General features: G+C 45.4%; 1 protein-coding gene across 2 annotated transcripts in view; it reads right to left on the bottom strand.

Annotated features, from left to right (window-relative positions):
• The window catches only part of jag1b (jagged canonical Notch ligand 1b), a 27,418-nt gene extending 14,188 nt beyond the window's left edge, over window positions 1-13,230 (bottom strand). The window contains exons 1-5 of one of the 2 annotated variants that reach the window (XM_005473954.4): window positions 12,858-13,230; window positions 12,263-12,568; window positions 5,653-5,704; window positions 2,712-2,969; window positions 2,102-2,162 (exon numbers count right to left, since the gene is read on the bottom strand). In XM_005473954.4, the coding sequence (XP_005474011.1) occupies window positions 2,102-2,162; window positions 2,712-2,969; window positions 5,653-5,704; window positions 12,263-12,568; window positions 12,858-12,914 (734 nt within the window). In that variant the 5' untranslated portion in view covers window positions 12,915-13,230. Of the gene's footprint in view, window positions 1-2,101; window positions 2,163-2,711; window positions 2,970-5,652; window positions 5,705-5,859; window positions 7,696-12,262; window positions 12,569-12,857 lie in introns of those variants that run through there. The other variant, XM_019366633.2, reaches the window with a different exon arrangement.

Raw genomic sequence — 13,230 nt, 5'->3', positions numbered from 1 at the left:
AGCTGGAATCCCCGCAGCAGGATCCCAAATCATTTACAGTTATTACACAGCCAAATTACTGGGGAATGTGACATTAGACTTTGCAGTTCTGCTGATGCACAAAGATTTCATACCCATGAGAATCTGATAGGTTGCTGCAGTGCACGTGTGCTTTCTCATACTGTTGTGCAGGCCACAGGTGCACTGTTGTTACTCCATTAGCAAGAGCGGACGCTCAGGGTATCACTAAAGACTCTAAAGTCATTAAGCTACGGCTTTGCTGCGACAACGGGGCTGCCCAAGCCTGCAGCTAATGTTGCTATGTACTGCAGTTGTTTGAGACGCCGCAACGGCCCAACGATGGGAAACTGCTCACTGACTACAGCAGCAGTAGATCTTGCTTGGAGAGTTTGTTGGCAGAGTGCATATAAACAGAGTTAAACCCAGAGCTTTAAATATAGCCACACCTGTACAGGGACTAAAAGACATTCAGGCTCTTGTTCTGCCAGTAGTCACACAAGCAATTACATGAAACTCGATGATGTCAAAAGCTTGGGAAAAACAACAAAGCTGCAGCACAGAATGAACAAACCTGATCATCCCCGTGCTTGATTTATGGCCAAATCAGACAAGTAAGAAAGCAACCATTGCCTGAACTGTGGGAAGAGCTGGACGCCGTGGGGCCCTTCTCCGGGATGAGGATGAGAGTCGACTCTTACTGCGCACACACAATGCCCTAACGCCGATACCCTTCTGTGCTGGGCTTTTCCTCTGGCTGCGCGCGTAAACAGCATTAGGAAGCCATTAGCTACATAAACAATAGACTTTAAGACTCATCCGAATGTTACACACGATTTCGCTGCTTAACACTTCCCCTCGTTTGGAGAGCTACATTTCCAGCAGGGCTGTGGCAGTCGAGCCCTACTGCGCAGACTGGCAGCCCCCATCCACAAGAGCTCCACGAGAGATTTACAAGCAGCTCAGCCTACATCTCTGTTAAAGCCCTGGTAGTGATAGTCTGTTGGCCGGGAAGCCAAAAACATGTACAGAGAAAGATCTGTGCCATGTCAAAACTGGTGCTTGGACACAATCCCTACACATCTAAATGATCACCACCACAGGCTTCTGGCAACACACCCCACAGCAAGTAAAGGCACTTGAATCAAATGGCTCCCTGCGCAGGGTATTCCAGCCAAAGAAGATAAAAGGCTGGCTCAGTCCAAAAGGAGTGAAGACTGGGATATTTTGTGGGAAAAACAACATTTGGACTGTTAAAAGAAAAGAGGCTTAGATTAGCTGTTGTCCCAACTGATATTACATGACAACTGGTAAATAATCAGCATACTGATATACATAAATTGGTATAACTTTTTTTGAGAACACCATCATACATATTGCAAAGTAATCAAATCACTTTTTTACCAGAGGTTGCAAATAATTCGGCTCTGGGTAATTTGTTTTCACTCGTGTGTGTATTTTTGCTTTGTTTTTAATCTGTGAAAATAAATCATTTGAGCATGGGCCCCTGATGTGCAAACATCATCACCCTTCAGCTTACGTCACTGCGACTTTGTGGCTAGATTTTGCTACTCTCTTCCCTTTTGCTTCAAAAAGCGCCTAGAGACACATCTAGCGTCAGCCACCAGTAGTATTTCACCGCAAGCACGCGGCTCTTTCCCACCACAGGCAAACTTCTTTTTTTCATGTGTCTGAGCTGTTTGCACCTGCATAGTTTTTGTTTTTGTGGTTCGTTACTCAGGAGAAGAATGTGCATGGTGCGAAACACTGCATAAAAAACTCTCTCATTTTACAAGGAAATCGCTCAAAAATCAGAGTATGGGGATTTTGTTCGAAAGACACATCCCTCCCCTGCAGGGCGAAGGACGAGGAAACGTATGTTTACTGACAGTTTATTACTGCAGAAGCTCAAACGGTTATATTTGAGCAACCGTGGGCATTAAGTATGTATGGAATATGGAGGAATTTGGTTGAGGGAAGTTCCCTTAGCTGAAATACTATGGATCAGGAAGTACTGTAAATGTACAAGAAGCGGAAACTGGGCAATCAACGGTCGGCATTTCATTTGGAAAAGTGCAGAAAAGTCTCATGAAGCAGCACTTACTTGCATCCACCTGGTTCCTTACACGATCCGTGCTCAGTGCTGCAGCCCTGTCGACATATAGCTAGAAGAAGAGGAAGAATTAATCATTTAACTGCACGGTGACTAGATTCACACTTGGCCTGTGGCAGTTATAACAGCAAATATTATAATTAGTGCTATTTGACATTTCTGTCTGTAGAACAATCAGAGCTGTTTACAGACAACCATGCATGCCTTGCCAAAACTGCACTGGATCTCTAACTTCTCCTGGTTGCCCTCTTCACAACCCACAACTGTTAGTCAATCAACATTTAACAACGTTTTAGTGGCATACAAATCAGCAGACTGACAGTCTAAGAACCGCAGTCTCATGGCATGGTAAGACACTTATTAAACTGACTACTGCCCAGGCTCGTTTTCTGGAGGAAATATGATTTTTTCACACAAGGAAAGAAGAAAAAAAGGGGGGTGGGGGGGTGGGATAACGGAGATGTCATTCAATTCAACAGAAAGCATTTCGTTCATACTCATAAAGACTAATCCTGCAGTCTTACGCAGTTTTCTCCAGCAGCATCTGTTTCAAAGTGACTTCTTCCATTACTTCATGCTACCTTCTCACCAAAGGCCTCACCTGTGTTGCAGTCAGGTCCAGACCAGCCTTCCAGGCAGGTTTTGTTTCCATTGTTGTCACACGTATAATGCCCGAAGAACTCGTCTCTGGGCCGACAAAACTTGTTGCAGCCGAAACCGTAGTAGTGCTCGTCGCAGCTGACCCGGATCTGGTATTCAAACTGGGCTACGGGGCCGTTGTGCGTCAGCTTCTGCCACTGCGGGCTGGGGTTGATCATGCCAGAATGAGAGGCTTTCTCTATCAACCTCCCATCTACACCTTAAAGGGGAAAAAAAGGAAGCACAAGCAGTCGTACTTGTGAATTTCATAGTAAAGGAAAGAAAAATACTACTTTTTCTGTTCTGGTTCTTTTGAGTTTCATTAAATGTTTGGGGATGAGAGGAAAAAACAAAAAAAACCCAACATCAGTGGAATGCAGCATCCTACATTACGCTTTTGGCTTTTGCACTTTGCTCCTTGATCATACAGCGAGAGCCCAAAACCGGACCAAGAATTCTGACACAAATTGCAGAAGATCCCTTACATAGCAGATTATATGTAATTAAAGCAACTATGTGTGCTGGAGAGGAAGAAAAGTAGTGGGATGAAATGCAGGAAAGAAAAAAAAGGATGCGGGTAATGAGCACTTTTAACTGCTTTTTTTCTCACGCTTCCCTTTCCAACTCTCCATGGTTGGTTTGTGATTCTCAGGTTTACAGCTTGAGGAAACTGCTGGTCTCTGACGCTGCCCTCTGCATCTGCTCAGGCGAGGACAGAACTGCAGCCGCCGTAAATTACAGTGCGAGGATGCCACAGTCACTACTGGGAAGCCAGCCAATGTGCCATCAGCACTTTTCCCCCCCAGTCTGCCTTCCTCACATGCATTTTTTTTTTTTTTTGGCACCAACAGCACCCAAAAGTATTGAAATCAACACTTGGAAGATTCCATCTTCACTTCAGGAGGGAACCAAGTTTATGTTTTGATTGTAAAAATCCACACAGAAACAGACCTGCGTTTTAGTCAAACTTGAAGAGGTCACAGCTCTGGCAAATAGAAGAGGACGGAGGCGAGAGCAACGCTCGCAGAGCAAACACGCTCACCCCAACCTCCAGACACCGCACCGTCTACATGCAAGCCCTTTCGCATTAACACCACTCATTCACTCGCGCTCGCTACTCCATGTCTAAATCTTCCACCTGGGAGAGAATGAAAAATGTGTCACAGTCATCATTTACTGCGCTCACACGAGCAGGGGTGGTTGACCGCGAGGTAAATCGCTCCTGTGTGTAGTATGATGCAATGCAGCGCGGGGGGGCGGGTGGATGGCCCGCTGTTATTTATTTACTGCGCTGTGTTGTGTACGGCGGCGTCCTGAAATCACAGTGCCCGGTGATATTTCGCAGTACTCTGGAATCCAAAGATTAACCGTGTGGTATTTCTCTACCGACTGCTGGCCTGCAGTGTCAGGAGTAGCACGCCCTTGCTACCTGCTGCCTGGCTCGTAGCTTAACATAAATCAGACCAACTTTAAAAAGTTTAGAAAGGACATGCTAGAAAAGAAAAAAAGAACTTTTTTAATCTAATTTTAAAAAAAGAAGAAGGAAAAAAAGCAAGAAGAAACTGGTTTCTCAAACACGCTATAAACACTAAACGATTCAGGTTCTACATTTACACAGGTGTTTAACTTGAGCCAGATGTTTTATTCTGTTCAGGAATCTGTTTAGATGTCGGTCAAAACACACGAAGCCTACAGAACCTCGAGCCAGCCTGCTGGAGGCTCAGAGGCTTGAACAGCACCGCATGTGTACATTCGGGGGGCTTTTCACACCGATGCCCTAATGGGTCTCCGGGGAGCGGCAAATACAGCAGAAAAGACCGAAACCTCGCTGAGCTCGAAAAAGACATAAACAAGCACGGGATAAGGCCCTGCCCTCATCTGGAATCACAACGCTGACCACCAGCCAGCAGGAATCCCAGCAGGAACTAGAATTTAGAGTCAGGTTGATGGCATAATTATGGGAAGAGCGGCTCAAGTCTCACAGTGGCAGAGTTGTCAAAAATACAGACTTTTAAATTCTGGAAATTTCAAGCAGTTTAAGTACCAATATTTCACAGATACCCCGCTGGGGTTTCTTACTCTGCCCATGTGAAAATGCCCACATAGCGCCGCCTCCTCTCTCATAGTGGTGTCTACTTCTTGTCACTTGTCCTACTCACTCCAGTTCACTAGTATTTTGCGTGGTGATAGAAAGCCGCTTTTGTGGCTGAACATCTTTTTATAATCATCTTAACCCCCACCCGCCTGTGGTATTGACCATCTGTATTTTTCAAGGCATTTACCCAAACATTATTGACTAGTAGTCTTCCACCGCACATGCTCTGAGCTCAGCCCGCCGATATGCCTGCGGTCAGGCACAGGCCAGAGGTCACTTCAACCTCAAACAGAGCAGGGCTCTGAGGCTTCAGTCTCCTACACACCAGTCAAAGCCTCAAGCTGGTTGGCTGGATGAACTATGTTTCACGCCTCAGTGACAGTGAGACAGTGTGACCCCGACCCTGGCTGGCAGCACCCGCCATCAGTCATGAGCCAAATAAAAATGTTTTTTCTATTGGGGGAGCAGCGTGGCTCTGTTGTCTTAAAAAAAAAAAAAAGGGGGGGGCACCCTTCCTCTACCTTGACAGCCCTCCCCACTCCCATCTTCTTCCTCTTACTTCCTTTAACTCATCTCCTCCCTGTAGCCACCTGTCAACACACTTTAACGCACACGCACATACAAAACCACCCAGTGGACCATGTGGAAGAGGGCAGGGGGGGTTCAGGAAGAATAAACTTCCTTCCCTGACCTTCAACGAAACTCCTCCCAGACACTGCTGTGACAGGGGGGAAAAAAGAAGAAAAAAGAAAAGAAAAGAAATGAACAGAAGGCAAGATGGAGACACCAGACCAGGAGAAATACTTACCACTGGTTTCATTGTTGAAGTCCAAGGCTTCCACTATCAAAGTGTAGGACCTCTGAGGAAGACAAAACAAGACATACAGGGAGCGTTAGTGGAGAGGAGGAGTTCCTGCATCATAAACAAAATGATTCAGTGGCAAATCTTTTGAAAGACTTCATGATAAGTTCAGTGAATTACGTCACAGTAGTGCCCTTGTGTTTTTTTACTGACCATGCAAACTAACTCGTAGGAGGTTCACACATTCTCCCTTTTATCGAGAATGCTGCAGTTCTTGGGCCCATTTATCTGTGAGGTCTGAGGGCTGGAACGTGTTTTTCCTCAAGTGTCATAAATGGTACATTTGTAACGCCTACGAAAAGAAAGAAACTAAAATCCAGAACTTTTCCATTTCCCATGACCTCACCAACCTTGCCAATGACGTTTCATCTGCCTCTCACCGGGTTAGCCTACAACAAAGCCTAGTACAGAAACCGACGTGAACTCCGAACAATAGTCCCGTTGATCTGATTAAGAGGATAAGCTCGGGGTGGTGCGGAGGTCTCTGTGATTAGAATGGCAGACACAGTGGGCAGTGGTCTGGTCTAGGTGGATACGCACCCGGCAGGACGGCGCTGGATGTGCCAAAAAACCAACCATAAGTCAAATATAAGAGAGCGCACAGAAAAAGCCCGCAGAGCCAAAGATCTGTCTTCATATTAGCCGTTGTAACCTTGCCCCTCTTTAGAAACAGTTTTTCCCCAAATACAGTTTTTCCACATGTTTATAAAACGGTGGTGAGAGGCCAGTTGATTCCTTTTATTTTTTTATTTTTTTTTGCAGCGTAGGTGGGGTTTTCAGTTTCATCCTAATTTATGTACTTCAATAGGCGTGCTATGATGAAGTCAGGCAGAAGTGCTTAGGAACGCCACTTTATTTTTTAAAGGACAAGCAGAAAAATGGGACACACACAAAAAAAGCGTGCGTAAGAGATGGTGAAATGGGGAAAAAAACCTGAAATACAAGAAAGGGGAAACCACAGAGAAACTGAATGAGAGCTACACTCTGGAGGACCCGTCTACATTTCAGCACTGCCGAAAACGCTTTGTCCGATTCAGGGTCGGTAGCGCTCACACCGATATCGGCTTACACATCCACCCTGCGCTGTAGTTATGAGGGAATCGGACAATGTGTCTGCGAGCGCACACGACAGAGTCCCAGAAAAAAGCATGCGGCTGAGAGAGGGTGTAATCCACTTACATTAACTTGGGCATCCAACTTAAACACCTACTTGTTACATTCACACTCCTACTCGCCCCTAGCAGTGATGCTTGGACGCATTTCAGATATTTTTTTTTTTTTTTTTTTTGCATGGCCACCATGCCCCCTCTCTGCCGCAGCAATGACTTCACGATAAACAAACCAGCTTGAAGGAAAACCCCTGGTCTCTTTCCACAGAGGAACAAAAGGGGGCATGAGTCATTCCTGATGCTTTTTCATGGCTTCACCTTGTTTTCTCAGGCATTCGCCTTTCCATCTTTCCAGGAGACATTCGTCTCATCCCGTGCCAGTATTTCACTGCAATCAGGGCAGCCATTATTTGAGATGCAGCGCTCATCAGCAACAGCCTTTACAGTATATTCTGACTCACAATTGGCTGCAATCGCTTGCTGCAGAGCTCCAACAAGTGAGTCAGTAGTTATGTGATACCTAATCACCTAAAGCCACAGCCCAACCTACAGAGAGTTGCTTTAACAGTAGGAACAAGAGTCTTCTGGCTTCTCTTCAAGCATGAAGTAGTATCGTGTAAATGTTGTCATTCACCTCCTGTGACCAGCACTTGACACAGTTGCAAAAGTGTAGACTTCTCATTAGAGAACCAATACTCCAGCGTAAAGAACAGCGCTTGGATACATCTAACAAATGTTTACAGACTTTTGAAATATCAGGATATCACCCATGTGACAGCACAGCACACGTGGAGAAGTCATCCTAAAAAATGGGAACTCAACTGAAAGATAAATAAAGATGAGAAACATCTTTGGAATTTCCAAATCATGGTGACATTAACTTGATGTGTTTGTCATTTAATGTGTGGGGGAAGAAGAAGAAGAAGAAGAAAAAAAAGAAAAGGATTTTGTGTTAAAACCCTGTTTTTGTTTTGTTGTTTGCACTTGCCAACACGGTATCATTCTAATGGCAGTTAAATAGGGAACAGCAATGGATCCCTGCCAAGTGAAAACGTCAACAAGCCCGGATTCACCTGCTGCACAGCAACATTTCACACTGCGTCCGAGACTGATGGGAAAGAAATCCCTCATTGTAGTGAACTGGGCGTTAACAGGCGGCAAGTTTAATGGAGTACTCCTAAAATAAATAAACAAAAAAAAATACACTGAAAGAATTCTTTAACGTGACACACACGCTTACACACCCATAACTTCTATGATTAGACTTGCCTGAACACGGACGCTTTTGAAGCTATGCAATCGTGCAGTCACGTGATCGTGTAGTACTCATTCATTAACATGATTAAAAGGGCTCGCAGTTAAAAACTGAAACAAACAAAGAAAAATTAACTATGTTTTCTGTTCGGCACTTTTTGGCACACTCGTAATGTTTCTATACCACGGGGTTCCCAACGTCAAGTGAAACGTCAGTGCGGCTTGATCCAACAAGTAGCTTCCCCATTAATGGGATGTTTGGTTTCATGCTAAATAACTGCTCCCAGAAAGTGAGATACTGGCTGGCTCCTCATTCGCCAACACTCCATAACTCCTTGGCGGTTATCAGCTCCGAACCGTCTGCCACTGCCAGGTTCACTTTTCCCAGGCTCCCAGCTGACTCACTTCTCCTCTTTGAACTACATAGCACACTCTCTAACCCCCTCCCCTCTCTCACACTTGCACACAGACACACACATCCAAGTGCAATAAGTGTGGCCATATGTCTTCTTATCTTTCCCGGCCAAGCAGGCACTGTCCAACAGACAAGCGGCATAAGCGATAAAGATCATTCCAGTTCAAATCACATTCACTTGCCAAAAAACACTACTGAATCCTCTCAGTAGGGGAATTTTCCCCTCACACACCCTCTTATCTTCCCTCTTTCTGAAAATGAAGCCATTTGATGTACCATTACTGAGACATTTATGAAAAAAAAAAAAAGTACAGGGGGAGGGGGGTGTCTCATGGAACAGGTCAAAGGTCTAAATAACGGCAAGGCAGAACAGATTGGACTAGTCTAAGCCTACAGTCAGCACAGAGGAAATGTAAACAGTTTCATCAAAGGCATGTTGACTTTCTGTATCAGCTCTCCTGAGTCAATCGCTTTCATGGTATCAGCCTGCGATCTAACCAATGATTGGGGCTGCTAAATAACACACCCTGTTTGCCATCAAACCTTGGTTCAGTCCTGAAAAGCCTACTCTTGTGATCTTCTTTAAAGCCCACCGGCTTTCACTGATTGGGGTTGGAAGTAAGGAATGCATTGTTTCCCCAGGACTTTTTCATCACAGGAGTTACACAGAGACTCAGTTTATGTATCCTGTTAAAGGTACGTAGGCCCAGGATACAAACAGAACCTCACCCCGACCAAAAGAATCTCACCTTTCGCCAACTAAAACACGAAGCACCGCAAACAGATTACTCACAAGGCAAACTTAATCAAAACATGAACCCGAGTCCAGGAATGAAAACCATATCGAAGTGTTTAAAGAAGCAGGCAGTCATCAGTCTTTATCAAGGTTCACAGGCCATTAAGGGAAATAAACAAAATTAAAGGCGCAGGTTATCTTTTCCAGTTAAATACATATTTTCAATTCTCCCTTCCAAGAAGCTGGGAGCAACTGATAAGAAGTGAAGCATCAGAGGGCATTATGTAATGCCGCGGTGACAAAACACAGCAATTACACTATTATAAAAAAAAAAAAAACACCATTCTTTTCTCTCTTTCACTTGAGTAATTTGCACTTAACTGCCACATCAGAGCCAACTACAAACATGTCATTACTCCCACAGCTCCCACGCTCACAGTCCGACCGAGCTCAGCATTGTTCTTTGACGCACCTGATCCCGGTTCTCAGACTGCTCTGACTCACCCCAAAACCCAAAAACAGGGATACCACCGGGTCTCAGGCCTCAGAGACGCCAGAGGTTTTCTTTTTGTTTTGTTTTGTTTGGTTGGTTTTTTTCCCAAAATGAAATGCTGCATCACCGGAGCGAGGGAAAGGAATCGCTCAAAAGAAAGACGATGGCGGGAGGAGGGGCCTCCAGAGCAACTGGATTGGATTGGATTCCAATTTTAAAGTTCTGGCCTTTTCCTTTTACAGGTGTTACACGGGCAAATTATTGCTGAGGTGGGCAGAGAGGCAAGGCCTGAGAGCCAACCTTTATATCACTGCTGAGTCTACTACTGCAGCTTCCTGTTGCTTGCCCTGCGCTGGCATTACAGCTGCAGTGCGTCTATTATGCTCCGTAATCCTCACTGTAGTCACCGAGGGCACACTATTGTCCCGGCTTGCCACTGTAGCAGGGCCCTCACTTCTCTGTGGAACACAAGCATGAGGCAGACATTAACCAGAACCTGCACGGGGCTCTGCAACACTTCTGAAAGAGATGTGCGGCCGATGTCATTCAGCTGGATGCCTGGCTCTTGCCCCTACCTGATCTAAGCGCATGTGTGTAGCCTCATTAAGTGCCGCAGTTACCGTGGGTGGCAAGGTTAAAGCGATGAAATGCCTGGGGTCCAACCGAGCGTGACTTAAACAAAGCCCTTGGCCTGGACAAGAGGCCAACTTCATGCAGCTCAGTAGAGAGGATGAAGGGAGAGAAAGAGAAGAGTGGGGGGCTGGGGGGAGTTTCATGAACTCAGAGTACCCAACAACCCAACTGCACCACACTGCCATCTGTCCACAACAGCCAATCAACTGATGAAAAGGACAAAGAGTGATATCATACCTAACCTGACAATTGTTAATGTGCAGTGAAGTAAAGCACTTGAAGTGAAGGATGGGAGAAACTAGCGAGCAGCTCCAAACTCCCGTTTTCTACAGATATGGGTTCAAAACAAGTGACCTGATGGATTGTGCAGAACTTTTTTTTTTTTTTTTTTAGAAAACAGCATATTTCTATGTATCTGGAGATTTTAAAACACGACATGGACATCCTTCATTAGGCCCAGAACATGCAGGCCATGTTTGGAAAGAAAGCATTCACATTATCAGCGTGCGAGAAGAGAAATGTGAGGAAAGCGAGCAGAGCGCCGGGTTGCATTTCAATGTCAACAATGTGCCGTTTCCAAGTAGAAATGGTTTTATCCAGTAAGATGAAACTAGTCCGGCTGCAAGGATTAATACCAACTTAGTGTTGCCATAGTGTGAACATAAACACAAACCTTTGTCTTTTAAAGAAAGTTGTGAGGCGCCAGAGACTAAGAGGAGAACAAATAAAAGTACAGACTAGATCAAATTGCACGCCATCCTGCTGAGAACATGATTTTACTGGCAGATTGCAGGGAAAACACAAATTTAAATGATCTGTTCTACCTCACAGGTAAGGCACACAACAATGAACCACATGAAAGGGGAAAATTGAAAAGTCCAATTCTTTTTTTTCCCCCTCGACTCCTCGAGGCCTTTCAAGTGCGTGCATTGCCTGAAATTACAATAAGAACCTCCATCAACTTTGAGGTAAAAATAGCCTTGATGTAATTGGACAACACATACCAACAGACTGTGCCTTTCACCCATCAGGCACAGCAGAGGAGTTTGTGGGCCAAGCTGTGGGGCCAGTCAGTCTGTGCACAGTCCTTTTTTTTTTTCTCCCCCTTCTTCTCTCTCACTACATAGAAATGTGCTCCAGCATGGCAAATCATCTCCCTCTCACAGAGCTACAACACTCCCACAGGCCTGTCAGGCCCATTTATTTATTCAATGAAGAAGAGCTGACACTTAAGGAAACCAAAAAGTGGGTTTTCACCCTGGAGTTGCTGTACTGTGCTACATGACCAGCTTTGCCAGGAAGGCAGACAAGGAGAATCTGAGAGTTAAAAATTCTTTTAATCTACTCAATCGGGCCAGACAAGGGGGCACACATTCATGAGGAATGGTAGGAAAGGACCAAACCCATTTAACACATGAATAACAACAACAACAACAAAAGAGTGGATTTCTCGAAATGTTTCATCTTTTTTTCTCCTGGATTAGATAACTCAGGAGTTCAGATTAATTACAAGTCATAATCTGCCCACTTGCACTCCCTTAAGCCAAATTCTAACTCTGGTTTTATGATTATATGTAACGCGGTTTTAACAACCTGACACATAAGCAGACAGGTCTAGGCCTGATGGTGCAAAAATGCCTGCACCTGGTCAATTAGCGCACATAATGAGGAGACATGGGGGGGGTTTCTTGAGGGGGGGGGGCGCTTTCTCAAAGGGACAATTCACTGAGAACCAAGTGCCAAATGAGAAACTCACTCTTTGTTTGTTGTGCTTTCTATCCTTTTTTTCTCCTATTTTTTGAGGGGAGGGGGGTTAAGAATGATTGACAGGCAGTAATTGCGCAGAATTGCCCTGCAAACACACATTTTCTCTCTTTGGAGATTTTTTCTCTCGCTTTCTTAGAGTCTCCACTCACCGGCCAGGCAAAACTGAAGGGCAAAACTATCCTGGATTTGTCATTCCTGACAGAGCTCTTGAAAGAAAAGGTATTCCCTCCCAGGACAGGCGTAGATCCCATTCCGAAGCTGCAGGGCCCTGCAGCGGAAACTCTGGACTGGTATTCCTTTAGGCAAACTTTAAAAAACGTATTGCACTCGTCCCGTGTGCACTTTCTATCCGCGCCGCTCCGTGCGCCGTCGCAGCACACGCCGCTCAGCAGCTCTCCGTTCGCAATGCGCATCGATAAGATTTGTAACTCGAATTGTCCGGATCCCTCTGACACCTGTTGAAGACAGAAAAGTGAGTGCAATGGGACTGTGTGTGGAGGAGACTAAACAAAACAACTTTTCATCAAATCACTTTTGCGCCACTTGCACGCTAGTTTTTACGCACGCAGCATGCTAACTGTTGAGATTTTTCTTGCAGAGGCATGCCTACATGTAATGTTAGCATAGCTGTGAACTTTTAAAGGCGACACGCATGCAGAAAGCAGAGGACATCCAAACGGCCTGAACCGAGTGACCTTTCCCGCTTGTTTTCAGCGGAAAAAAAAAAAGAACCAATCCACGTACCTTCGCGAGAAAGCAGAGTAAAAAGGCAGCAACCACCGAGCCCCGTCTCAAAATCATGCCTCCGGACTGCTGTTGCCACTCGTTTGTACTAATCGTCTGGCCGACACACGGCACCAGAGCTCTCCTCTGGTTTAAACATGCACGAGTGGGGAGCAACGATTTGGTCAGTGGAGCGCAGGTTCCCGATTCATAGACCTTCCTAGTACGTCCCTCAGGTTCTCCGAGCCTGTGCGCCTCTTCGTTTATCCTACACTCTCCACTTGTTGTTGTTGAGCAAAGTTTACACAGTAGCCATGCGGCGGCCGAGCTCACTGCTGACTGACTGCTGCTCAGAGTTGGAGAAAGCTACACAAGTTCAGCAACGAGGGAGTGT

Source organism: Oreochromis niloticus, linkage group LG13, assembly GCF_001858045.2.
Source record: "Oreochromis niloticus isolate F11D_XX linkage group LG13, O_niloticus_UMD_NMBU, whole genome shotgun sequence".
In the NCBI taxonomy this organism is placed as follows: Eukaryota; Metazoa; Chordata; class Actinopteri; order Cichliformes; family Cichlidae; genus Oreochromis; species Oreochromis niloticus.
Note: the sequence above shows the minus strand (reverse complement) of the source record. Positions and strands in the feature narration are given on the sequence as shown.